General features: G+C 45.8%; 1 protein-coding gene across 2 annotated transcripts; it reads left to right on the forward strand.

The window, feature by feature from the left end:
- Nucleotides 1–26238, forward strand: SLC13A5 (solute carrier family 13 member 5). Of its 2 annotated transcripts, XM_032774457.2 has the most exons (12): nucleotides 1–258; nucleotides 3976–4104; nucleotides 5679–5815; nucleotides 7761–7975; nucleotides 10200–10371; nucleotides 12224–12346; nucleotides 13043–13255; nucleotides 15644–15765; nucleotides 16480–16598; nucleotides 18787–18948; nucleotides 24267–24404; nucleotides 25614–26238. In XM_032774457.2, exons 1-12 carry the CDS (start codon nucleotides 154–156, stop codon nucleotides 25740–25742), a joined length of 1764 nt encoding a protein of 587 aa, XP_032630348.1. In that variant the 5' UTR covers nucleotides 1–153; the 3' UTR covers nucleotides 25743–26238. The 2 variants fall into 2 exon arrangements, with proteins under 2 accessions (XP_032630348.1, XP_032630349.1); XM_032774458.2 differs by lacking the exon at nucleotides 5679–5815 and having other exon boundaries at nucleotides 170–258.

The following is a 26238-nucleotide window of genomic DNA, read 5'->3' on the forward strand; positions in this document are numbered from 1 at the left end:
AATCAGGCACGGGGTGGGGGGGCCGGGCCGGCCGGTGTATTTAAACCACCCTCTGCAGCCAGGTCCCTCTCACTCGCTCGCTGCCCTCCTCCGCTGCCGCTGTGCTGGGCTCGGACCCCGCGCCCCCACGCCGTCGGACCCCCTCGCCGGACCATGGCCCCGCCGTGCCTGAGACCCCTGCTGAGGTTCAAGTCTTTCGTCGTCCTCTTCTGCACGCCACTGCTGCTGCTGGCGCTGCCCCTGCTCGTCCCCACCAAGGTAAGCGGTTGGCGGGGGCGGTCCGGATCGCTAGGAGCTGGTGCCTCGGGACCGGCCAGCCAGGGGTCTATGTGTGTCCGCGCATAGGTCACTTTTCGCTCTCCAGCTTTCTCGGGTTTCCCTCCGGGAGAGGGACCCCCCCCCCTTTGTTAATTGCACTCGCGATGCCCAAGGGGATGCTGGAGTCTAGTGCGGAACAGCTGTTTGCTCCCCCATTTCAGCTCGCTATGGGGGCTCCCCCTGGGGCTGCTCCTTGCCCATGCCCGCAAAGCCCCACAGGGCAGGCAGGGACTTCAGATCGGGCCAGGACCACGGCCCGGCTGGGGCCACGTTTTCAGAAGCGCTCAGCACCCAGCAGCAATTGAGGAGACCAATACTGCATCCCTTCCAGCACCAGCCAGGACTTCTGGCCACCTCGCCAGGGGTGTCTTCACTAAGTGGATGCCAGCTCCCAAGTTATCTCACAGTCCCTGTGTTACTGCAGCCTTTCATTCACTGGAAGAACAATGCATGGATTTCTGCCCAGAAATCTGGAGCGGAATTTGTTTAAATAAATCCAATTAGTTGACTCAAACAGTTCAAATGGAGGGAGGGAGAGGGTTGTTTTTTACCTTTTACTTCCTGAAATATAGTTCTTCTTTGGGTGATCAGGTTAGTAAATGTCAAGTTTTAAGGACTGGATTAGGATCACTTGCAGGGTAACCTTTAAACAAGAAAAGGCATTGATGTCCCAGGCTATAGCTCTGTCTAGGCAGTAAACGTTACAAAAAGACCCTCTGAAGTAGAATGAATGCAGTCACTGAAGGATTATAAGAAACCTCTCAGGGCCAGGAGTGGGTCACCCACAGACTCAAACGTGAAACACACCATTTTTGCCTCTATAGTCTTACAACTTTGATACCACAAAGACATTGTTTCAAGTTCAGGCTCATGTGTGTTGATTTTTGTCAGAAGCATCCACCTCTGCTAATGGTTAGACTCCTGGCTTTACCATTGACGTGCTGTGTTGACACCTCTGTGCCTCAGTTTCCCCATCTGTAAAATGAGCATTACACAGGCATGTTATAAGGTTTGAGATTTGTAAAGTCCTTTGAGATCCTCTCATGAAAATATCTGTAGGTGCATTATTAACTTGGTGCAGCGAGAAGTAAAACGTGCCTGATGATTCAGTGCTGTCACACCAGTTGTACCCTGATGTAATTTGATTTCAGTGGAATTATGCCAGTGCAGAGCTGGAGTAAGACCACGTAGGATCAGGCCTTTTATGTTTTTTGTCTCTTTTTGGTAAAATTTGAAACCCATGTTTGCAGCAAATATTCTAGTCTGGCATAGCTTTTAGGGTCTGTTCTAATAATAGTGTTACAACTATTCATTTGTGATTGACCTACATTGCTCGGCATATTTTAAACTCCAGAAAAACCTCAGGCATGTTTGTCAACAAAAAAAGGCACCCTTTTTGGTTTACCTGTCTAATAACAGTCCTGCCTTTTGGTCAGCTCGAGAGACTCCAGTGGAAGAGAAATTCCTATGAGTTGGGGGGGGGTGTGTGTGAGGGGGACTTCATAGATGTGGTTTAAAAATTAAAAGCTCTAGATAGATGGCAAATATTGTAGGATCAATGCCAAAGCTTGTGATGGGGCCGTGGTATGCAGGCGTAGCAATACAGACTTCAATAAATAAGTTTGTAATTATAAAATTTATAATTTAATGAGAGTCCAGTGAGGTATTTTGTATTCAGGTATCTGTATTCAGCTGAAACATTGTGTCATCTTAAAAGGAGCTTGCAGGATTGCGTAACAGTTTACTAGAATTCATTAGTGGTCACTTTCACAACTGTCCTGCAAGAGGACAGATTGTTATGTTTTTTTGTCTCTGTTCAAAGAAGCAAAATCAACATTCTGCAGTTGTTAGCGTTAATCATGACTATATTTTTCTAACCTTAGTGCTTGCTTTTCAGTTTCCTAAACCGGACTGTGCTTGAATTGCCTGTGTCTATAAGAGTTAATTTATAAGCATTGTTGTCTTCTTGAACTTTCAGTAAATTATTTACTTCACATTCTAAATAACCAGTGCTTCTATTGTGAGATTAATATTCTCCTTCAGGCCCTCAGAGCTCTTTCTATTTTTCACACAGTGGCCAAATGCAATCACATATGATAAATTCTAACACTTGGCTACTGCTGCAAAATCTAGAATCACATTATAAAGTCATAGAAACCCTAATTAAGTCTATTCCCTTGATATCTCTCCTGTACTCTAGCCTATGCAGAATTGTTCCTTACAGAGCATACTCAGTAGCTAACCTCCTTCTAAGTTGATCATTATTTCCAATTACTTGTAAATAACATTTTCTGCTCATATAAAGAGCTTCTCAGCAAAAATGAGCAACACATGCCAGCTTATAAAAACACCTTACAGCACATTTGTGAATATCAACTTCCAGCCTGTTTGTTTTGTGCCCTCCGCCCATCTTTAAGACTCTACAAACTGTTATTTTAAACAAAAGCAAATTGTGAACTATGGAGCATTTACACCTGAGCCAAAATAATGTTTGCAGTCAGTTAATAAATACTTACTTCTCATAAGAAAATTGAATTTACAAACCCTAACATCACTAGGCTATAAAAATGTCTCAGCAAGAGTTTAACTGGACATGTTTAGACATTTCTAATCCAGACAACCCTAGGGTGACCAGATAGCAATTGTGAAAAAACGGGACAGGGCATGGGGAGTAATAGGCGCTTACATAAGAAAAATCCCCAAAAACGGGACTGTCCCTTTAAAAATGGGACATCTGGTCACCCTAGACAACCTCCATGTTGAGAAAACATTATAATTTCAGAGAAACAGTTTAATACCTATAATATAATGATCCTCAGTCAGATGAAAGATTTTTTCAAGTGACTACTAGTGATTTTTGGTACCTCAATTGTCACGTGTCCAACCTGAGACACCTTAAGGAGGCCTGATGTTCAGAAAGTCAGCATCTGCCCTGTGAAAATCAGGCCCCTTTTTAAGTGTCTTAAGATAAGCACCTAAAAACAGACATCCAAAATCATGAATTGCTTCTAAACATCTTGGCTAGTAGGCATGGAAGCTCCTGCTTGAATCAAATGCCAATTGAAAGCTGAACATGTAAGTTAGCCATGTGTTTGCATTTCTATGGAAATTCTGGTTTTTCCACACCCTAAGCTTTGGCCTGAAGTCCTTGTGCATTTAAAACGCCCCTAGCTTTGCCCATGCATTGTTTTCCAGGCCGGGTTTTAGGATGTGATGTGAATGTTCACTTAAGCTAGTTTCTGAGTAACTGGTTAAGCTGTAAAGATCAAATGCCTCTTTCAGGATTTGGCTTCTTGTGGAGATGGGCCTGGATCCAATTAAATCCAATGGGGAGTTGAAGGTATTCGGCACCACTCAGGATCAGGCCCAAAATTCACTTTGGGAGTGAAATCCTGGCCCCATTGAAGTCTGTGGGAAAACTTCAATTGAGTACATTTTTACCTTTAAAATTTACCAGATTGCACCAGCTGGGTGTCTAAGAATATTTTCTTGGAGCAGAAGATAACAACATTCCTATTAAAAAACCTCTTTTCCCTCCCCTAAGAGACCACTTGATTAGAGCGCTGCTATTTATATCCTGGGATCTATTGGGGGACCCTGTGCATTCAGCACTCACTTGATTTCCTGTGCTTAAACCCTTGTTTGCTTGTATTCCAGGAGGCCAAGTGTGGCTATGTCATCATCCTTATGGCTGTGTACTGGTGCACAGAGGTCATCCCTTTGGCTATCACAGCTCTCCTGCCTGCTATATTGTTTCCTATGTTTGGAATCCTGGAGTCTAAAAAGGTAAGAATTGATTCTAGATCAGCCTCGATTTAATCATAAACTTCAGGGGCCCAGACCAGACTAGACCAGCGTACTCCAATGCACCAATGTTTCTGTGCCTATCACATTTGCTGAGTTGCTTTTCATCATGAAAGTAGCACTGATAACATCACCTTGTGTGGTTGACACTGCTGCCCCTAAATTCTGGTGCAGGTAAGGATCTGGTTAGATTTCATCTCCTTACCAGTTTTACTGAGAAGATTTGAGCTGGAGTGAGACTTTAACAGTCAAATCCTAGAAGTAAGATTTTAAAATGACATTCTAGCAATCGTATGCAGTGTAGCTGTGTTGGTCCCAGGATATTAGAGATACAAGGTGGGTGGGGTAATATCTTTTATTAGACCAACTTCTGCTGGTGAGAGAGACAAGCTTTCCAGCTAGACATGTGGCTTGAACAAGGGCGGCTCTAGGCATTTTGCCGCCCCAAGCATGGCAGGCAGGCTGGAGAAGGTCCTCAGTCCCGCGAATTCGGCGGCAGCCTGTGGGAGGTCCGCCGAAGACTCAGGACCAGCAGACCCTCCACAGGCATGCCGCCAAAGGCAGCCTGCCTGCCGCCCTCGCGGCAACCGGCAAAGCACCCTCCACAGCTTGCCGCCCCAAGCACGCGCTTGGTGTGCTGGTGCCTGGAGCTGCCCCTGGGCTTGAATGCTTGTCTCTCTAACTGACAGAAGTTGGTCCAGTAAAATATATTATCTCACCCACGTTGTGTTCTAGCTTCACTCTCTTTGGGTCTTTGGCGGCGGGTCCTTCACTCGCTCCAGGTCTTTGGTGGCATTGAAGGACCCGCCGCCGAAGACCCGAAGCAAGTGAAGGACCCATCTCCGAAGTGCCACTGAAGACCTGGTAGGGAACTGGTTGTTAAGATTTTGGCAGCTCATCACTGGCTGAAACTCCTGAGTTCAAACTTCTGAAAAGCCAAGGGATCATTTCAAAAGCAACTCCTGATCAGGGACTGATACTTTGGGAGATCTCAGATGCTTGAGACAAGATACTTTTAGCATGGCATGTATGTAACATGCTGCCAAAGAGTTTGCTGTGTCCTCCTTTAGTAGCTGATTCTCATAGAAGATAACAGCCTACTACTTTTGCCAGCTAAGGGGCATACATTTGAGCTGGAGTGGTGGAAGTCTGTGTTTTGGTTCTGAAAGTGCCAGGTTCAGTCCCTGCTGATGATCTATTAGGTGTAGGGTTATGGGGCTGATTTTTAGAGGTACTGACTGCCCATCTGGGCCTTAACATCTCTGAGAATCAGACAGCATACATGCAATACTTAGAGCTACTATACTTCAGCAGTTATTTATATTTCATAAGCATCTAGTGGCTTCAACCATTGGGGCCCCTTTGCACTAGGTGCTGTGCAAACTAGATAAGAGACAGCCCCTGCCCAAAGCAGCTCAGCATCTAAATAGACAAATGGAACTGAGAAAGTGTACAAGTCAATGGGAGTGGAAAAAGGGCCAGAGTACCTTGGTTGTTGACAAATCCAGCCACCCACTTGTGAATCAGACACTAACAGGCAGTTCCTCTCATTGCAGGTGTGTATGCAGTACTTGAAGGACACCAACATGCTGTTTGTCGGGGGGCTGGTTGTGGCAGTAGCCGTGGAACACTGGAATTTGCACAAACGCATTGCACTGAGGGTCCTACTGATCGTCGGAGTGAAACCCCCACTGTAAGAGGCCCTGTTACCCCTGCCTTCCTATTGGTCTGTGATCAGGAGCAACCAAGCTTAGCAGAAGTGTCTTCAGATGCCAGGAGACTAGGGGGATAGCGTGAGAACTGTGGCGCACAGAATGAAAGCTACAAAAGCCTCAGTTGTTTGGCTTGCTCTAGGAAGGGCATCCAGAGGTTGTGTACACCCAGAGGAATGATGCAATGTTTGAAAGGCCAGGATGGCTGCAGAGGAAGACACTCATCATTCAGCTTCCATTGAAGTCAATGGGGAGTCTTTCTGTTGAATTAATGGCAGCTTGGTTCGGTTCTGTTCTAATCTATATAGGTTCTTTTATTACACTCATCACTATAGAATCTGCTCAGGCCCTTAGTGCCTAGGTCAGTGTGAGTTTCAAGTGCCCAGTTAAGCTCCTAACGCTAAGTGTTCGTGTTTCCCATTTGGTGACATGGTGCCCTTGGATTTGAAGTTCGCTTCCTGTTTGAATCTGACTCTTTGGGGAGCCAGTGTAAAACCACCACAAGCAATAGACTAGAGGTCTCCTCTAGGCCCAACTTGGGCATGAACCAGACCCAAACCCACCTTGAGGGGGCTAAGTCATTTTCCAACCTGGCCTGACCCTTCCCACAAACCTGAGACAGTGCCACCATGGGTCAGCAGGGTGGTAGCTGCATGCACTGGTGGCTGCATGCTCTGCTCCTGCCGGCTGCCACTCGCTGCTGTGCTGACTGTGCTGCAGAGTAAGAGGTGCTGCACTCCTCAGCTCATGTGGCAGCTGAGAGGAGCAGGTCACCTAGCCACCGCCCTGCCAACCCCACAAGCAGGAGGAGAAGACCTGACCCAAGCCTGAGAGGGTCCAGGAGTTTTCCCACCTGTCCTGCCCCAGACTTGACGCTGGTAGTCAGGTCCCGGTGTGTTCAGCTGTGAAGGGCTCTAGAACAGATCTTGTAAGTGTGTGGCTGAATGCCTTGATAATCTGTTAAGGCTCAGATCCTGCCCAACTCCCACCCCCATGGCTCTGAAGTCTCACAGAATTGTTGTACAGGGGAGGCAGGCAATGGAGAGTTCACTCAGGGGAGCTGCCTTCCAAGGCAGCTCCTTCTTCATCTGCACAGAGGGGGCAGATGGCAAATGTTGAAGCCCCAGAAGGGGCAAGGACATGCCCAGTGGGACCAGGGCAGCATAGGAGGAGTGCAGGGGTAACAGCTGCTACTAAAGCCACGGGCAGTAATAATGGCTATAAAGTGGCTGTGGCAGTGCTACTCAGCCTAGGGGGTTGTGGGGATGGTTTTATTCCCCTGACACCAGCAGAGATCATCTGTGCAAATCCCCTGTGCTCAAGACACCAGGATTTGGCCCCAGTATTTAATCAGCATATCAGTGATACTGAGATTCCTGTCGCCATTTTCATGAATGCCAAAAGCCCGCACCCTGCTCCAGCCAATTATTAGCAGAGAGGAAGCCATAAGTGGCGCCCATTCTGTGGCTTATTAACTCTGGTGCTGATGTTAGTGAGGGAGCGGCCGACACCACAGCTGTTCCTTGTTAGCCAGGATCCACAGCACAAGTCGAGCTCACAATACCAGAGACTGCAATTTTCCAGATTTCCAAGAATAATCAGAAGAGAGAAAGGCAACCTCGCTTGTGGTTTGCTGTTGTGAAATGGCTTTTTTACGCTGGCTAAATGATAGGTGTTTACATGACAATGGAGTTACTCACAGGGAGTTGCATGGGGCTAACTACTCTGCTGGAGTGACTCCAATGAAAGCAATGAAGCTGCACCAGCCAAAAATTGGGCAATGGTTTCCTTTCCTGGAACAGGTAGTACACACCAGAGTGGGGCCTGCTGTACAGGGTTGCCTGAAAGTAGATTGTGCTGGCTGGAAAGCCCAGAAAAGCTTTCATGGTTATTTTTCTTCCCTTCCCTCTGTTTCTCCACGTGCAGCCTGATGCTGGGCTTTATGGGAGTCACAGCCTTCTTGTCCATGTGGATAAGCAACACAGCCACTACCGCCATGATGGTTCCTATTGTCCAGGCTGTCTTGGATCAGATGAACAGCACAGAGCAGGACCTGACGATTACGGACCAGCCTAATGGACAAGTGAATTCAGCGATCGAGCTGGAGGAGAAGAACTCAATGAGCCTGACATCAGTGCAGGGTAAGGTTCCTCCGAGCAGGCCTAATCAGAGTCTGTTTCAATTGCTGTATAAAAGCCTGATTCAGAGCCTGCTGACTTCCGTGAAAAGACTTGTATTGATGTCACTGGGCTTTGGCCCAGGCCCTAAGAAAGCCAGGAGTGTTCTTATCCAGAAAGAAACCCACTAAATACATTAAGGCCCAAATTTTCATAAAATGGCCCCAGTTCTGGGTGCCTCCCAGCTTTGGATGCTCAGCTCTCGACAGCTGGGGCTTAATTTTCAACTGTGACAAACACCTCCTTGACCTCACTGGATGTTCAGAGCCTCTGAAAATTACAACCAATGGGTAATATTTTCAAAAGCACCTAAATGACTTAGGAGTCTAAGTCCCATTTTCAAAAGTGACTTTGGCACTGTGGAGCCTAAGTGTCATTGAGAGTCAGTGGGATTTAGGCTCTTAAGTCATTGAGGCACATCTGAAAACTTTACTGCTCTCTTTTTGTTTTGTCCTTGATCAGTGGCTGTTCCTTTATCAAGCAAGTTGTGAGGGAAATGATTAAATAATAAAAAACTGGCCGAGCATCGACTGAACAGGAGCTGCAGCTGGTACCTGCACCCCCATGAAATGTATTCTCACCCTCATGGGGATTCTTTGCCTCTCCACATTTGACAGTCTCTTTCTTTGTATTTTGGGAATTTCTGAGACCCTGATCCTGCAATAGGCAGGATTTTTTCTGCGTAGGCAGAACCCTGCACCCTTACTGAGACCTAATGTCTTCGCAGGCACAGAGGACCAGCCATGCAGAGCTCATTGTAGGATGAAGACCTAAAGTGCTTTTCAGGGGAGGAAGGACGGTCTACTCTAGAGGATAGGGCACTAGACTGGGACTCAAGAAACCTGAATTTAATTAATCAGAAAGCGAATCGGCCCCAGATTCTCTATCTGACCTCGGGTAAGTCACTTAATCTCTCCTGTGCCTCAGTACTTCATCTGCAAAATGGGGTTAGTACTTCCCTGCCTCCCAGGGGAGTTGGGAGGGTAAAATCCATGAATGATTGTGAGGTGCTCAGATACTGTGATGCAGGACATGTAAATGCCTACGCAGATTTCACCTGGCGCTTTGTAATAATGCTGCCCATTTCTAACTTCAGAGCTGTTGTAGTGGCAATGGGGTTTTTTTTGGTGTTCAGTGATACACTATTAATATGGGTGCTGAATAATAATAATAAAAAAAGCTACCCCTCTACTGTGGGGTCAGTTGCTCTCTGTTTCCATGGTGATTTTATGCAGTCCAACAACATAACATGTGTTTCCAAATTAGGCCCTCCTTCAAAAGAAGCAACAAGATGGACACAGTATTACTAGAGCAAATACAGCAGACACGACTCCGTTGATCCTAGTGGTTATTCCAAGAATGAATTGGATCCTATGTTTTCTTTGGATATATTAGTTGTGAGTTTCTGCCCTGGTATTTGAATAGCACCATCACTATAATATCTGAGCACCTCCCAGATAGTAATGAATTTACCTCACAACTCCTCTCTGTGGTAGGGAAGTATTGTTACCCTCATGATACAGAGCAGGAAACTGAGGCACAGAGGGTATGTCTATATTGTATTGTAAACCAGGTCTGTGTGACCCGGGCTTGAGGGTCCACCCTGCATTGTAAGCCTAGGTTTACCATGGCTGGACCCAAGTCACACAGCCACACTAACACGTCCATTGTTCACTACACAGATCTTCTGACTTGGGTCCGCAGCTTGATCTATGTCCACGCTGTAGAATGGCAGAACTTGGACCAGAGTTGCAGTGGAACTTGGCCTTTGACCTACCCCCACTAGCAGGATCCTGGAACCTGGGTCCTGAGCACTTGCCGACCCGAGTCAGATTGATTTGTGTGTAGATGGAAGGAGCGTTTGGGCTCAAACCTGAGTCGGAGCCCAGGCTTATCATCCAGTGTAGACATACCCAGAGAGGCAAAACAACTTTCCCAAGCTCTCACAAAGTCTGTGGCAGAGCTAGGAATCAAACCCTAATCTCTAGAGTCCCAATTCAGTGCCATAGCCACAGGATCATCCTCCCTTTTCTTTGCCATATGTATTATCATAAGATGATATGAGGACATAATCAACATAGCTTGGCATTAATTAAGATAAGAGGCATAGACAAATTGCAGCACCAAGAACATTGCCCCTGTGCTGAGCTTTTGGTCTCCGCTGCAAGTTCATATTTGTTATTTTCAGTCATAGGTAATGGTGATGTTCCTGAGGAACACAAACCTCCTGGTGACAGGGAAGTGAAGAAAAGCATCAGTAAGGGGATGATGCTATGTGTGTGCTATGCTGCTAGTATTGGAGGAACCGCAACACTCACTGGAACGGGGCCAAACCTGGTTTTGAAAGGCCAGATGAATCAGTAAGTTGTTCTTGCCATTTGTCCTTCAGCCTCTTAAATGGGCTCACTCTTCTTTTTGACCAGCACAACTGAAAGTCTTAGTTGGTGGCTGCTGATGTTGGCTCGAAGAGTTACCTGTTTGTATGTCATAATGAATAATGTATATGACATGCTTTGCCTCCTCATCTTCTGCTCCAGCACTAGTCGGTAGGTAGAGCTCTAAATCAGTGTTTCACAGTCTGTCATTGTAGCCCACCAGGGCTATGTCTACATTACATCGTAAACCCAGGTCTGTGGGACCTGGGCTTGTGGACCTGGTGTTTCCAAGCCTGTGCTTGAAGTGTCCACACTGCATTGTAAAGCTGAGCTCGCAATTCGTATACTAGGTCCCACAGTTGTGCTAATGCACCCATACTGCTGTACACACACCTTCTGACTTGGGTTTGCAGCTTGAGCTGCATCCATACTGCAAAATGTCAGGGTTTGGACCCAAGTCACAGCGAGAATTGGGCTCTGATCTGCTCCCTGGCAGGGTCCTAGGACCTGGGTCCTGAGTGCTCGCTGACCCAAGTCAAACTGATTTATGTGTGGATGGAAGGGGGACTTGGGCTCAAACCTGAGTCAGAACCCAGACTTAATGTACAATGTAGACATACCCTGAGAGTCTTTGGAGTGACTGCTGGTGGACTGCAGAGAACAGATTGGTCACATGGTGCTGGCTCCTCCTTGTTTCCATCTATAAGGGAACGAAGGGAAAATGCAATGAGAAACAGGAGGCTGTCATTAACTCTTTTCATAATGGACAAAATATAAAAAAGCCAGATAAAATACAGTAAATATTTCTGTAATATGATTTCTCCTTGTAAGCAGTTGCAGTAGAAGCCACAGGCATGTTATGGAAGAGGAGAGGTGGTATCTACAAGATGCTCTTTCTCTGCTAAGATGTTGTCTTGACTATGCAATAGTTTGGGAATCCCTCATCTTAATGCTACAGTCTCTGTAGGGGAAATTCCAACAGACTCCACTGCTGTCCTTCAACTGATTTCTGCTGGAGATCCAGTAGCCCCAGCAGTCAGTAGACCAATAGGTTTCAAAAATGCTATCTGCCCCAGATGGAACCAGTAGAAAATGTACAACTGATATTGACAATAGAGTCACATCCAAAACTGACACTGAATGCAAAATTCCAGGCACAAAGTTAGAGACTGTTTTTCAAAAAGTGTCCTAACTCTTTAGAAACTGCGAGCCAAACCTCGGTCCCATCAACGTGAATGGAAGTTTTGTTACTGGTTTCAATAGAAGCAGGATCATGCCCTAAATTCCTACCTTCTTGAAGCTCCGCTTTGTTCTACAGAGTTCGGGGAAGGGAATGCTGAAAGCATAGGTGGGTGAGCAAACTTGTTGCAAGCAGAATATTTCCCCAAGTTTTTGATAGGGCACCTGTGGGTCTTTAAACTGAGCTTATGTCATATGGGTCCAAAATAGACAAACACAAGTTATTTGGGCTCAATAAATGGGTCACTGGATGAAATGTAATGGGCTATGACATGCAGGTATTCAGACTAGGTGATCTAATGGTCCATTGTAGCCTTAAGCTCTATGAATTATGAAAAATAGCAACATGGGTTTCTGTGTGCAATTAATGCAAACCATTCTGTAAAGAACAGTGGAAAGTTCAGTCAAGGCATTTAGGGTACAGTCTGAAGTCCATGGGAGCCTTCCCACTGACTTCAGTTGGCTTTGGATGAGACCCTTATGGTGAGCAATGGATGAGCCCTGAGGCTCTTATATTATTCCAATTAGCACATATAGAAGGGAGAATATACTCAAATGGTTTGACCTTGATACAGAAACCGTTGTTTTCTCTCCTCAGACTGTTCCCTGAAAATGGTGACATCTTGAATTTTGCTTCCTGGTTTGGATTTGCGTTTCCTAATATGATTCTGATGTTGATGTTATCTTGGTTTTGGCTCCAGTTTTCATTCATGGGGTTCAAGTAAGTATAAAAATATAATGTCATGGGACAGATCCTCAGCAGGTGTAAATCAGCTGTGAATCTGGCCCTCCTGGTTTGTCCTTTTATCATCAGGTACATGCCTAGGTCTACAATCTGGAAGAAAAGTACTGTGTAGACAAGGAATGACGTACATCACATAACATCATATCTTAGTAGAACTTCACATATGTAAAACCGTCTGTAGTGAGATTGAACTCTGCTTGTTACAACCACCTTTGTAATTAGTGTTTGTTTTCCAGTAGAATCTAGAGGCCACAACTGAGATTGAGGCCCTATTGTGCCAGGCACTGTACACACACCTAGTGAGAGACAGTCCCTACCGCAAAGAGCTTATAATCTAACTAGGGGAGGGGAAACAGAGGCATAGAGAGGTGAAGTGACTTGCCCAAAGTCATACAGTAGATCTGTGGCAGAGCCAAGAAAAAAATCTAACTTTTCTGACTCCCACTGCAGTGCCTGGCCCCCAGACTGCACATCTCAGCAAGAGATGGTAACCAGTGGCAGCTATGTGCAAAGGATAAGTCAGGTGTTATTCACTTTATAATATTCTGCAGCCATTCTAGGCAGTTGCTAACATAGTTCTGTGCTCCACGTGGCAAGTGTCAAAGTGGATTCACTGGTAATTTTCTCTTGCAAGCAAATATTTACAACTTTCCTCCTTTTTTTTTTTTTAAGTTTTAGGAAAATGTGGGGCTGCGGGATGGAGAGAACTGACAAAGAGAAAGCCGCTCTCAATGTGCTCAAGTCAGAACTCCGGAAACTAGGCTCCATCTCCTTTGCTGAACTCAATGTCCTCATGCTCTTCATTCTCCTGATTCTGCTGTGGTTTAGCAGAGACCCAGGCTTCATTCCTGGCTGGGCCACCTTCCTCTTCAATAAAGATGAAGAGTAAGTTTGAATCCTCCAGTGTTTTGGCTGACTTAGTAATACTTTATCTGGTTCTACTCCTGTTTGATCCTTAGGGGCCTTTCATTCAGATCCTGTCTCCAGTCACACATGGAAGTTGTTTGATTGGTCTGATTTCTAGTTCTCAACAGCGGCAGCTCCAGGCACCAGCGCTCCAAGCGCGTGCCTGGGGTGGCAAGCTGGAGGGGGTGCCCTGCCGGTCCCTGCGAGAACAGCAGTCAGGCAGCTTTCGGCAGCTTGCCTGCAGGAGGTCCACTGGTCCCGCAGCTTCGGTGGCAATTCAGCGGTGGGTACGCTGAAGCCGTGGGACCTGCAGACCTCTCGGAGGCATGCCACCAAAGGCTGCCTGCCTACCGTGCTTGGGGCAGCAAAAAAGCTAGAGCCGCCCCCTGGTTCTCATTTGTTGCACAGCACCAAACCACCAGATAATTGACAATCTCTGCTTTAAAGAGGCACAGCTGGCAAGGGTGCCGCAGCTTAAGACTGGCCCAGCCAACGTGAGGGGAATTCATGCTGTTTGTGTCTCAGTCCAATTTGTTTGGTCATTTCTATTAGCCCTTCAATTTTCTGAGTTAGGATCAGATTGAACATCATTTTAATATGCAGTAATGTCATCTGCAGAGAATCTATCCAGCACCCACAAGGAAATTGACTCAGTGATTTGAAAGGCTTCTCCATCTTCCTCCTATGCTCCTAACCTTGCACCAAAGTTTTCAATATAAGAGCATTTCCTGGCACACCCCACCTGTGCTGCAATGATTGAATTCATTTGGCTTCCTGTTGAGAAGTGTCTTTACTCATCCCACATGCACCAGTCTCACCTGCGACCTGATGTTGTTGTTGATGATGATGATGATGACTGGTCACCTGCAGTTGCTTGTTTGTTGGTTGTTCTTTTATTTATTTGTATTGAGGAAGCACGTAGGAGTCCCAGTCACTCCACTGTGCTAAGTGCTGCACAAACATAGAACAAAAAGGCTGCCCCTACCTCAAAGAACTCACTAGTGAGGTTCAAAATTCCAATCTCTAGAGACTAGTGTTTAGGATTTTTTTTTTTACACTTGAAATCTTTGCACATAAACTAACAAAGAGAAAAATGCGTCAACTGCACTAAATAAAATATATGCATAAGTGAGACTCTTTTCTTTGAAATATGAAGGAAACATGTTAAATATCTGTGCCCTGGGTGTTGTTTTGAGGACTTGGTATTTGCTACAGTATAACATTTTTAAAAGTACATGAGTTACTTTGGAGCCTAAATCCATTTTCAAAAGTGATTTAGGACCTCCCAGCTTAGAAGCCTAAGGGTAGGTCTACACTGCAGTTGGAGGTGTGATTGCACCATGGGTAGATATATGCAAGCCAACTTTAATCTAACTAGCTTGGGTACCAATAGCAGTGAAGCCAAAATAGCTTGGACTTGGGCACAGCCTAGCTGCCTGAGTAAGTACCCATGTACAACATGTGTTGCGCTCACACCTCTGATTGCAGTGTGGATGCACACTAAGTCCCACTGACTTTTGGTGAGACTTAGGGCTTGTCTGCACTTACCGTGGATTGACACTGTGGTGATCAAGCCACCGGGGTCGATTTAGAGGGTCTAGTGAAGACTTGCTAAATCGACTGCTGATTGCTCTGCCGCCGACTCCGGTACTCCACCAGAACGAGAAGCGTAAGGTAAGTGGATGGGAGAAACTTGCAATACTCTAGATACCTCAATAAATTGACCTAAGCTATGTCAACTCCAGCTACATTATTCATGTAGCTGGAGTTGTGTAACTTAGGTTGACTTAACTCGGTAGTATAGTCCTGCCCTTAAACTTGTTAGTCCCCAAGTCATTCTTGAAAATGAGACTTCAGCTCCTTAACCACTTAGTCTGTAAAGGAAATATTTTCAAAGGGCCTAAATCCAAGCAGGGTTCTGGTCCTGGCATTCATTCAACTTTTGACCTTTGGCAAGTTAATTAGCATTTCGTGCCTCAGTTTCCTCTGGATACAAGGAGGATGATAATACTTCCCTACTTAACAGAAGTATGGTAGAGAAGACACTTTGATATCTTTCAATGGAAGGCACAATGGAATTGCAAAATGATGTTAAGTAAGATGTTACAAATGTGGATATGTAGAGTTTTGCTAGTCTGGATATCAGAATCTGCAATATGAGGGTACAAAATATTGCTACATTCTTAAAGACCAAATAGAGAGATTATACACAAAGGTAAATAGGACTTATGGTTACCATGTACTGGGACAATGATGTGTTCTGGACGGATGCCATGTACTGGGACAATAGTACACATGCTGGAGGCATGCCATATGTTGAGACAAAGGTGTACCATATTCTAACTTGCCCTCTGCTCTCTCTTTTAGGTATGTTACTGATGCCAGTGTAGCTCTCTTTGTTGCACTCCTACTGTTTGTAGTTCCTGCCACTAAACCCAAATTCAACTGCTGTAGTCGAAATAGCTTTAGCCCTGAACAGAACAGAGAAGGTAATGGAAAGAAAAATTAACAATACTGATGCTTGACTTGGAGTTTTCCCCCGGCCAGTCCAGCTGTATAATTCTGTGGTGAGATCACAACTCACCGTGCTGAGATGGTGAAGCCATTTCTTAGGTCCAGCTGACGGTGCCGGAAGAAGCACTCCTTTGTGACTTAGGGCTCGTCTGCAGGAACCCTGAGCATGCGGCAGACTCGGGTGTAAATTAACCCTAGGCCAGCCTGCCCACACTGTCTGTGTGGACCCTGCTGCAGCATGCTGAAAGTTCCCTAGTGTACATGGTCCTACTCCTGTTTCAAAGCAAGGTAGATCAGAGTGCACTGCGGAACTTTTAGTGTGTGTCCGCATGGAGCCTGGGGACAGCAAGTGTGTGAAAGGGGGATGCCAGGCAGATTTACACTCCAGCTTGCTGTGAATTAAGTGTTTGTATAGACAAGCCCTTAGTGTGTACAGTTCCTGGGAACTAATCCCACTTCTTAGTTACTGCTGGCACTTGACCATAACCCATGTATATCCCTGTGCACCTGAAATGAGCAGTTTTCTCACTAGCATGCCTGTCCTGGGCTATCACATACACTGTGTGTCATTGACTTCCTTTGTACTGGGGTGGTAGCTACAGTAAGTGCACATCTGCGTGTACAGCCTTGAACGAAGTCGGTATCGTCTTTTCCTCACAGCATTCTTTGCTCTGCTTTTATCTTTTTAGCGATGGAAGAGCCCTTTTTCCCAGCCCCGTTGCTGGACTGGAAGGTAGTTCAGAGGAAAATGCCCTGGAACATCGTGCTGCTGCTAGGAGGAGGATTCGCCTTGGCCAATGGAAGCGATGTATGTCCTCACCTCTAGCTGCCATTGAATCTAAGGGTTACCTTTCTGCTCTGCTTTCTGGTCCCGTGTTAGTAGTAACAGGTCCATACCAAACCAACATCTGAATCAGTGCTTAATTTGTGCCAGTGCGGAGCCCTGGCACCTCTAGGCTTGGCAGTTCATAGTCCCAAGCACCTCTGGGCTTGCTGCCTCAATTGTGAATGTAAAAAAAATTGCTTGAGAGATGGCATTACAAATTTCATTACAAATTAAGCACTGGACAGTAACTTGAACAATTTAACAGCTCAGCCTGTTCTCTATTTACTAGCATAATTGCTCTCCGGTTAGGATGGGTGACCCTCAGGGATTGAACTCCAGGAGTTCAAGTGCTTAACTCAGGCTTCTCCAAAACACCTGAGCCTCCAGAATCTGCAATATTGACAGGAAATCTTCCTTGAGATTTCCTTAGTGCAAATAGCAGGAGAGTGGCCTTCCTTGCTGTATATTGTCTCACCCAGTTCTACTCCAGTCAACAGAAGTGCAGCAATGTATCTAAGAGTGTCAGAGCTGTTTTGGGTTTGTTTAGAAGGGATGTAAATCCTCATACTTCAGGGCATAAAGCAAACACTTACTGAAGGGGTTAAGGAAGCAACTCTATCTATGGGCAGGTTACTCCATAATCATCCACTAGGGGAGCAGTTCTCAAACTTTAGCAACCCGAGGACCCCCATTTTGATTTACATTTTTTGGGGACCTCTACCCCTCCCGCTCACCCCCAAGGCCCCCACTCCTGCCCCACCTCCTCCTGCTCCCCCACTCACTCCATCCCACCTCCCCCTATTGCTCACTCTTCCCTACCCTCACTCACTTTAACCAGGCTGGGGCAGCGGGTTGAGGTGCAGGAGGGGGTGTGGGCTCTGGGAGAGAGTTTGGGTGCAGAAGGGGGTGCATGTGCAGGCTCTGACTGGAGGGAGTTTGGGTGCAGGACAGGATGCGGGCTGTGCATTCTGGGGGGGAGTTTGGGTGTGGGAGGGGGTGCAGGGTGCACATCCTGAGAGGGAGTTTGGGTGCTGGAGGGGTTACGAGGTGTGCATTCTGGGAGGGAGTTTGGGTGTGGGAGGGGGTGCAGGGTGCACATCCTGAGAGGGAGTTTGGGTGCTGGAGGGGTTACGAGGTGTGCATTCTGGGAGGGAGTTTGGGTGTGGGAGGGGGTGCAGGGTGAGCATCCCGGGAGGGAGTTTTGGTGCTGGAGGGGATGCGGGCTCTGGCAGGGAGTTTGGGTGCGGGAGGGGGTGAGGGGTGCGGGCTCCAACTGGGCCGCACTTATTGCAGACCCTAGTTTGAGAAATGCTGCGCAAGGGGGTTTCTTGAACCTTTCTTTGAAGGGCTGGTAGTGACTAACATCAGAAATAGGACATAGGACTCACTGGACCACTTCTCTGATCCAATGTTCCTAACTTCAGAAAAGGTTCAATTCAGCTCTAGAAATAGGCAAGGATTTGCAAGAATCCTGACTCCATTAAAACTGTTTCACGCACCCCTGTTGAGATGGTCTGAGTCAGAACCCCAGATCCCCAAACTGCCAAGCTTTGAGGAAATTCACATCCATCTCCCAAACTTTGTGGCTGGGCTGTTCTTAAATGATGGGCCAAACCAAAGCCCTGGATTGGACTGTTGCCCAGACATTGGATCTGGAGGATCCAAAGTACTGTATGGTGGTTTTGGACTGCATAGCAGAAAACTTTTGTAAGCCACTGAGTTCATCTCTGATAGTATTCATGAAGGAAAACACAGTCATTCAATTCAGTACCTTCAGAAGCCTTAGCAATTCTTTCAATGATTCCTCTGAGCAATTCATTAAATGTTTGCAGTTGTGTGGCTTCCTTGGTCTCTGGTATAACTCAGTATTGAGCTTCTACTTGGCAAAAATGTAAGTACTTTCTGACCAGAATGAGAGAGAATAAATCTGACTTAATTTCCAACTGGCAAGGAATCGCCTTTGTTATTCTTATTACTATTTTTAAGGAAGATCACATTACTTGTTCTATAAATGACCTGGTTTGTTTGCTCTTGAATGATCTAATCACTAATGTCGATGGCCTGTTTTCATGTGTGTACTTGGATCTGGCAATACATTACATGCAGTATGAGCTACTATGGATGGCCTAGAGTTCGTGTCTTACTGAATTACCCCTCTTGATTTTGTCAGGCTTCTGGTCTGTCGAAATGGCTGGGTGATCAGATGACCCCACTGCACACTGTCCCACCATGGGCCATTGCAGTGATACTTTCACTTGTTATTGCTGTCTTCACCGAATGCACCAGTAATGTAGCTACGGCCACCCTCTTTCTACCCGTCTTTGCGTCCTTGGTAAGATTTTTTTTCTTATTGGGTTTTTTCACTGCTGATCTGGAAAATTGACTTAAAAAATCAAGGAAAAGGGATAAAGTCTTTAAAAATGGAGCAATACCACACTGAGTGCCATAAGCCAAGGGACTTTATATGCAAATAGGGTTACTCCAGAAAGCATCTAGCAAACAACCCATCAGATAGCAAAGCTGGCTCTAGTGCTGGGGGGAAAAGGCCAGACTTGCAGCTCTGGAGTCCTTTATTTATCCACGGGATAGGTATCAAACAGGCAGCGGTGCTGCAGAATTCCCTGGCACTGCCCTGCTACTGGCCATCAACCTTGATGGTCCAACTCCCGGAATGAGAAAGTAATTCATCCTCCTTGGCCCCCTCCTGAGATTGCCCATCAGGCCAGTTAATGCCAACTGCGATGGTGGTTTGTGTGATGTGGGCACTTGTCCACTGGAAAGTGGACTGAGCCATCAACTCATTTAAAATAGTTTACCCAACACCAGTCAGCTGGCAAAGATTTTTGGTCACTGGAGCTGTATTCAGCCAGCAGCCTGGAGGCTAAAAGTTCTATCTTGCATTTCCCCCATACGCTAGGCAGTGCCCACCAAAAACATTTCACCTCTTTAGTCTCTCATTCAGGGGAGCATCACTGAAGTCAATAGACCCTAAACACAAGCTTAAAATTAAGCACATGTGAAGTACGTAACCGTATGAATATGCTTAAGTGCCATCAAAGCCAATAGGGATAGACTTTAGCATGCTCATAAATGCTTTCCTGCCTTAGAGAAGGGCAAGTTTAGTACCGAGGGCTTGGTTTTTTTCCATTGCCTTGCACCTTGTGTGCTCATTTACCCCAGTGCAAAGTGAATACAAAATGTGTGTAAAGCCCCACCATTCTGAGTTTAACATTTTACCCCCACTTTGCACAGTGTAAATGATGACCCAAGGTGTAGGGCAATGGAGCCCTGAGCCGTGAATGTATATAGTTGGTGAAACACTTTAGGATCCCTTGGGATTACAAATGCTGTACATATGTAAAATGTTATTTTTTCGCTGCTGTGACAGTCTTCCTGCAGGGCTCTAGATTTTTGTTCTCCTTTGTTCAGATCCAGCACTCTTCATTCATTTCCTTGGATGTTTCAGCCATCTCTGTCTCTTTTGCTAGAATACCGAAGACAAGAGCATCCATATAGGGTTCATTGTGCCATTTCTGCTGAGTAAAACAGAACATTTTTAAAATCTAAGAAGACACATAAGGAAAGGAATAAAAATGGTCACAGCCTTTTTTGAGCAGAGTTGGCACCACAGCGAATAGATAGTTTTTTCTTTATTTGTAAAGAGTTTTAGTCTCTTCTTTCAAGTAAAATTATCCCGACCCAGGCTGCTTAGCTGGCAGTGACTTAAATTGACACACAAGTTCTGGGGACTGGAGAATCCCACAAAACAGGCATAATGTTTAAAAATTTTGTTCTGTGAGCCTAGTAATTATAATCAAGTCCCTGTGTCACTCTGACAAACTCTTTCAAAGTGTTGTTAGAGATCAAACAAAAGAACTCCATATAAATTTGACCAGAACCCCAAATTATACGTGCAGAGGGAAAAAAAGAACCAAGTATCATTTTTAAATGTTACTTTGCATCTGCAGTCAAAAGTGAATTGTGAAGTGAAATAAACTGGCCATGCACCAAGCCGTGTTTAGGAGAAAAAATTCCATGTGTGGGAACGTAGAAGTTAATGGAACCTATCCAGTGCTGGCAGCTCTTTAAATACAAAACTGAAGAGAATACCTAGAAGATCCAACAGAACAGAGCAGAGCTATAACTAGGAATTTTAGCATCCATATTTGTGCCCCACGTGGGGGGGTTTCTGGCATTTCTCTGCCCCCATGGCTTTGCACCCTGCGCAGCTGCCCTGCTCACCCTGCACTGAGTTATGGGCCTGGGACAGTCATTGTATATGTTTGATTTAGAAGAGGTGGTCAGTAGTAAAATAAGAATGGAAAGCCAGCATGAGAAATACTGATTCATCAAATGCATAAACAGCTTTTTAAAATACAACAGATATTAAATGGTGACTATGGAGATATTTAGTTGAATGCAATTTCAGGACAACAAGACTATACCACAGTATTTCTCAAACTGGGGCTGCCGCTTGCGTAGGGAAAGCCCCTGGCGGGCCAGGCCAGTTTGTTTACCTGCCCCATCCGCAGGTCTGGCCAATTGCGGCTCCCATGGGCTGCGGTTCACTGCTCCAGGCCAATGGGAGCTTCTGGAAGCGCCAGCCAGTACATCCCTGAGCCCTCACTGCTTCCAGCAGCTCCCATTGGTCTGGAGCAGCAAACCGCAGCCCGTGGGAGCCGCGATCAGCTGGACCTGCGGATGGGGCAGGTAAACAAACTGGCTTGGCCCGCCAGGGGCTTTCCCTACACAAGCGGTGGCCCCAGTTTGAGAAACATTGCTATACCCCGTGTGAAACCTGTCGGTACAGAATTCATATAAAATGAGAGTCAATGTATAGTGAAGTAATAATGAAATTTGGCACTCTTTGGACCAGATCCTCATCTGGCTTAAATTAAAGCATCTTAACTGAAGTCTGTGAAGCTATGCAGATTATACCAATTGAAGGTCTGGACCTCAGACCTTCTTTCCAAACTTCACAGGGAGGATGTTGAGGATAAATACATGTAAAGGGCTATGATTAAGAGGACTGTCACCAATTGTCCTCTATTTTCACTGAAGGTAGGATAAGAAGTAATGGGCTTAATCTGCAGCAAGGAAGATTTAGATTACATAGTAGGAAAAACTTTGTCAGGGTAGTCAAGATCTGGAATAGGTTTGCAAGGGAGGCTGTGGAATCCCCGTCATAGAAGGGTTTTAAGAACAAGGACAAACACCTGTCAGGGATGGTCTAGGTTTGCTTGGTCCTGCCTCAGTGCAGGGGGCTAAACTAGATGACCTCTCGAGGTCCCTTCCAGCCCTACATGTCTAAGATTCTATGACTGAGGCACTCGGATACTATGCTAATGAGGACCGTATAAGTACCTCAGATATACAGATAAATTATCTTCAAAGGGCTTTGAAAATGTTATGGAGCCAAAATTCTGCCCTCAGATATACCTGTGCAGCCACCTTTGGATTGGATCGGAATTGAGTGCCCCACTAAGGGGAAAATTTATTGTTATTGTAGTGCCTAGGAGCCCCAGTTTTGGACTAAAGCCTCAGTGATTTAGATAATGGCACTTATAAAGTTTGAGGACCATACCAAGTTGGGAGGAGTTGCAAGTGCTTCAGAGGATAGGATTAAAATTCAAAATGATCTGGACAAATTGCAGAAATTTTCTGAAGTAAATAGGATGAAATTCAATAAGGACCAATGCAAAGTACTCCTCTTAGGAAGGAACAATCAGTTGCACACACACAAAATGGGAAATAACTGCCTAGGAAGGAGTGTTGCGAAAAGGGAGCTGGGGGTCATAGTGGATCACAAGCTAAATATGACTCAACAGTGTAACGCTGTTGCAAAAAAAGCAAATATCATTCTGGGATGTATTAGCAGGAGTCTTGTAAGCAAGATATGAGAAGTCATTCTTCTGCTCTACTCTGCACTGATTAGGCCTTGACTGGAGTATTGTGTCCAGTTCTGGGCACCACATTTCAGGAAAGATGTCAACAAATTGGAGAAAGTCCAGAGAAGAGCAACAAAAATGATTAAAGATCTAGAAAACATGAGCTGTGAGGGATGATTGAAAAAATTGGTTTAATCTGGAGAAGAGAAGACTAAGAGGGGACACGATAATAGTAAATACACCTCTACCGCAATATAACACTGTCCTCACATTATAGGTGAAACTGCATTACGTTGAACTTGATTTGATCTACTGGCGTGCACACACACACACCCCCCCCTGGAGCGCAGCTTTACTGCGTTATATCCGAATTCGTGTTCTACTGGGTGGCGTTATAACAGGGTAGAGGTGTAAAAGGTTGTTACAAGGAGGAGGGAGAAAAATTGTTCTTCTTAATCTCTGAGAATAGGACAAGAAGCAATGGGCTTAAATTGCAGATTGAGCAGTTTAGGTTGGACATTAGGAAAAACTTCCTAACTGTCAGAGTGGTTAAGCACTGGAATAAATTTCCTAGGGAGATTGTGGAATCTCCACTGGGGATTTCTAAGAGCAGGTTGGACATACACCTGTCAGGGATGGTCTAGATCAGTGGTCCTCAACCTTTTCCAGGTGGCGGATGCCAGACAATGAGCCACCGAGGACCGTGGCCCGCGACAAGCATCGGCCAAAACGCTGCTGAGAAGCGGCAACGTCAAGAGGTGTCACTGCTGAAATGCTGCTGAAAAACAGCTGCATTTCGGTGGCGCTGCCTCTTGGCGACACTGCTTTTCGATGGCATTTCGGCGGATGCTTGTCCGCTGGCCAGTACGTAGGTGCACATAGATGCCCTGGTGGGTGCCATGGCACCCACGGGCACTGCATTGTGGACCACTGTTGTAGATAATACTTATCCCTGCCATGAGTGCAGAGGACTGGACTAGATGACCTCTTGTGGTCCCTTCCAGTTCTATGATTCTATGATTGTGGTAGGTGCTGTTAAAACTTATAACAAGAAAAATTAGCCCTAATCCTTTACCCTAATCCTCATAAATACCTGTGAGGTAAATAAGTGTTTATTTTACATTTTTACAGTGGTGTCCCCATTTTACAGATAGGGAACTGAGACAGAGTTCTGGAGGGCCTGATTTTTTCCAAAGGTGCTGAGCACCTAGAGCTCCCATGACTCCAGCTGAAGTGTTGGGTGCTCAGCAGGTCTGAAAATCAGGCCTTCAGGGTGGGATTTTCAGAAGAGGTCAGTACTGGCCTAGAACCACTCCCCTTGAAGTCAATGGTGAAATGCCCATTGCCTTCATTGGGAACTGAGCTAGGCCAATGCTGAGCAATTCTTTAAATCCCACTCCAAATGACTTGCCCAAGGACAGAGTCTGTGCCAGATCCAAGATTAGACCTGAAGACTTCCTATCATCTAGTCTTGTGTTCAAACCATTAACCCATGTCCCTCTCTCTGGAAATAGGATGGAAGCCTTGACCTATATCAGTAACATGCAGTGTGCAATACACAGGTCTGGTTAGAATGAACTTTCTGCTTAGAGAAGCAGTCTTTTGCTAGGAGAGGAGTCTAGTGCATCATGAATTTACGGTTCAGAAGTGACTTATATGGGGGGATGAACTGACCTGTTGTGTCTGTGGGATCTCACAGACACTTCTGCTTGCTTCTATTTCTGAACAGTACTAACACTATGTCTGTTCTCTTTTCCCCCAGTCACAATCAATCGAGGTCAATCCCTTGTACATCATGATCCCTTGTACTCTCAGTGCCTCTTTTGCTTTCATGTTACCTGTGGCAACACCTCCAAATGCAATAGTGTTTTCCTATGGTCATCTCCAGGTTTTGGACATGGTAAGATGATGATGACGATTCCCTGGCATTTTGCCTAAGCTTCCATTACCCTCTTCCATAAATATCATGGATGTAGGTTAGTTTTATGGTCCTGCATTTCCAAAGTTCCCTTGGCTGTCAATAGACACATGTAAACAACCTCAGCCTCTAATGCTACTACCCCATTTTGTGGTCACGTTGTAACAGGAACTCATACATAAAAAGCAGTGGCACTTTGCTCCAAGTAATTGCCACGCAGGACTGATTCTGCAGTCTGTCGTTTTGTCTTTTATATGTACCGGGTAAAACGTCTCACTGCAACCTCACTGTCTTCAATGGGTTTGCATCAGCATAGCAGGGGGCCGGGGCCTGATCCTGGCCCCATTGTGGACAATAGCAAAACATCCTCCTCAACATGAATAAGATTGATCCTGCAATTGATGGTGTGCCAGCAAACTGCTGCCCCATGCAGCGCCATACTGAGGTCAATGGGGCTCTCTGGAGTCCACCCATGTGCTGGATTGGCGTCTAATCTGCACCGATGCAGCTGTAAGGTCTCTAATGTAGACGCTCTAAGACAACGGGAGAGAGCTCTCCCATAGGCTTCATTACTCCAGCCCCTGCGAGTGGCAGTAGCTATGTTAGCAGGAGAAGCTCTCCTGCCAAGGTAGCACTATCCACATCCGTGCTTAAATTGGCATAAATTATGTCGCTCAGCGGGGTGGCTAATTCACACCTCTGAGCAACAGAACATGTCAACTTAAGCTGTAGTGTAGCCATGGCCTCACTGTGGCAGAATCTGGCCCTTAGCCAATAAATGCATCTTGTTTGACAGACCAGGTAGATGAGGCAATAGCTTTTATTGGACCAGCTTCTCTTGGTGAGAGAGACAAGCTTTCGAATTGATCCAATACAAGAAATTACCTCACCCATCTTGTCTCCCTAATACCCTGGGACTGACACTGCATACAACGGTGGACGCGATCTTGTTTGACAGTCTTTCAAGATTCCAAACTAATTACAGAGCTAACAGTTTGCACCATGTTCCATGGCAGTTCCATTTATGGAAGAACACAGAACAGCCAGCCCAATGGTTATCTCTCTGCTTTAATAGGAGGAGGGGTTTAAGAACACCTTCAAGTTTCTTCACTGCGTTTATGCTCATGAGTTCTGGCAGGTCTTTTGAGGCTCATTTGTCCTGGTGTTTTGTTTTTTGTTTTTCCCCTCCAGGCTAAATCTGGAATAGTGATGAACATTATTGGAGTCCTCTGCATCACTTTGGCCATCAACACCTGGGGACGTCCCATGTTCAGCTTGGACACGTTCCCATCCTGGGCCAATGCCACAGCTGGAAAGTGAGCAGTAAAGAATTTATCAGAAAACCCAAAGGAACCCTAGTACTGTTTCCTCCTGTCTAGAGCCTATCAGCACCTCAGATGCTGGGTTAGGATGAATGCAACATTCTGAGGTCTAAATTTCAGGTCAAATGCAAATCAACTCATTCCAGCCATGGCTGAGCAATAAGTGCTGCTTCCACACCCAAGTCTGAGGAGCTGTATCCGTTTCATGCCTGTGATCTCTGGGTCTCTCCAAGCAAGATGGGGATGTAGCTCAAGATTTTATTTAACTTTATTAAATGGAAGAGAGGCTGCGCTACAAAAACTGAATCGAACCTCCGTGTAACTAGTGTGCACTTGGAAATCATTAGCATCGGACACTTCATACAGTCTGAGGCCTGCTGCAGTTCCTTAATGTCCTCCAGTGTCCACCAGTCAGCAATTGCACTGAGCGTCCTGACTGTCACTTGCAGGCTAATGCAATTTAGACTGGGCTCAGCAGTGTGGTGAGAACTATT

The sequence above is a fragment of the Chelonoidis abingdonii genome, chromosome 20 (genome assembly GCF_003597395.2).
Source record: "Chelonoidis abingdonii isolate Lonesome George chromosome 20, CheloAbing_2.0, whole genome shotgun sequence".
Lineage (NCBI taxonomy): Eukaryota > Metazoa > Chordata > Testudines > Testudinidae > Chelonoidis > Chelonoidis abingdonii.

Bases quoted from the DNA above. Each gene is read 5' to 3' on its own strand.
- SLC13A5 (XM_032774457.2), top strand. From the start codon at position 154: ATGGCCCCGCCGTGCCTGAGACCCCTGCTGAGGTTCAAGTCTTTCGTC. The intron at 7,976-10,199 runs GTAAGGTTCCTC...TGTTATTTTCAG, and splicing joins GAGCCTGACATCAGTGCAGG to TCATAGGTAATGGTGATGTT. The intron at 10,372-12,223 runs GTAAGTTGTTCT...TTCTCTCCTCAG, and splicing joins TTGAAAGGCCAGATGAATCA to ACTGTTCCCTGAAAATGGTG.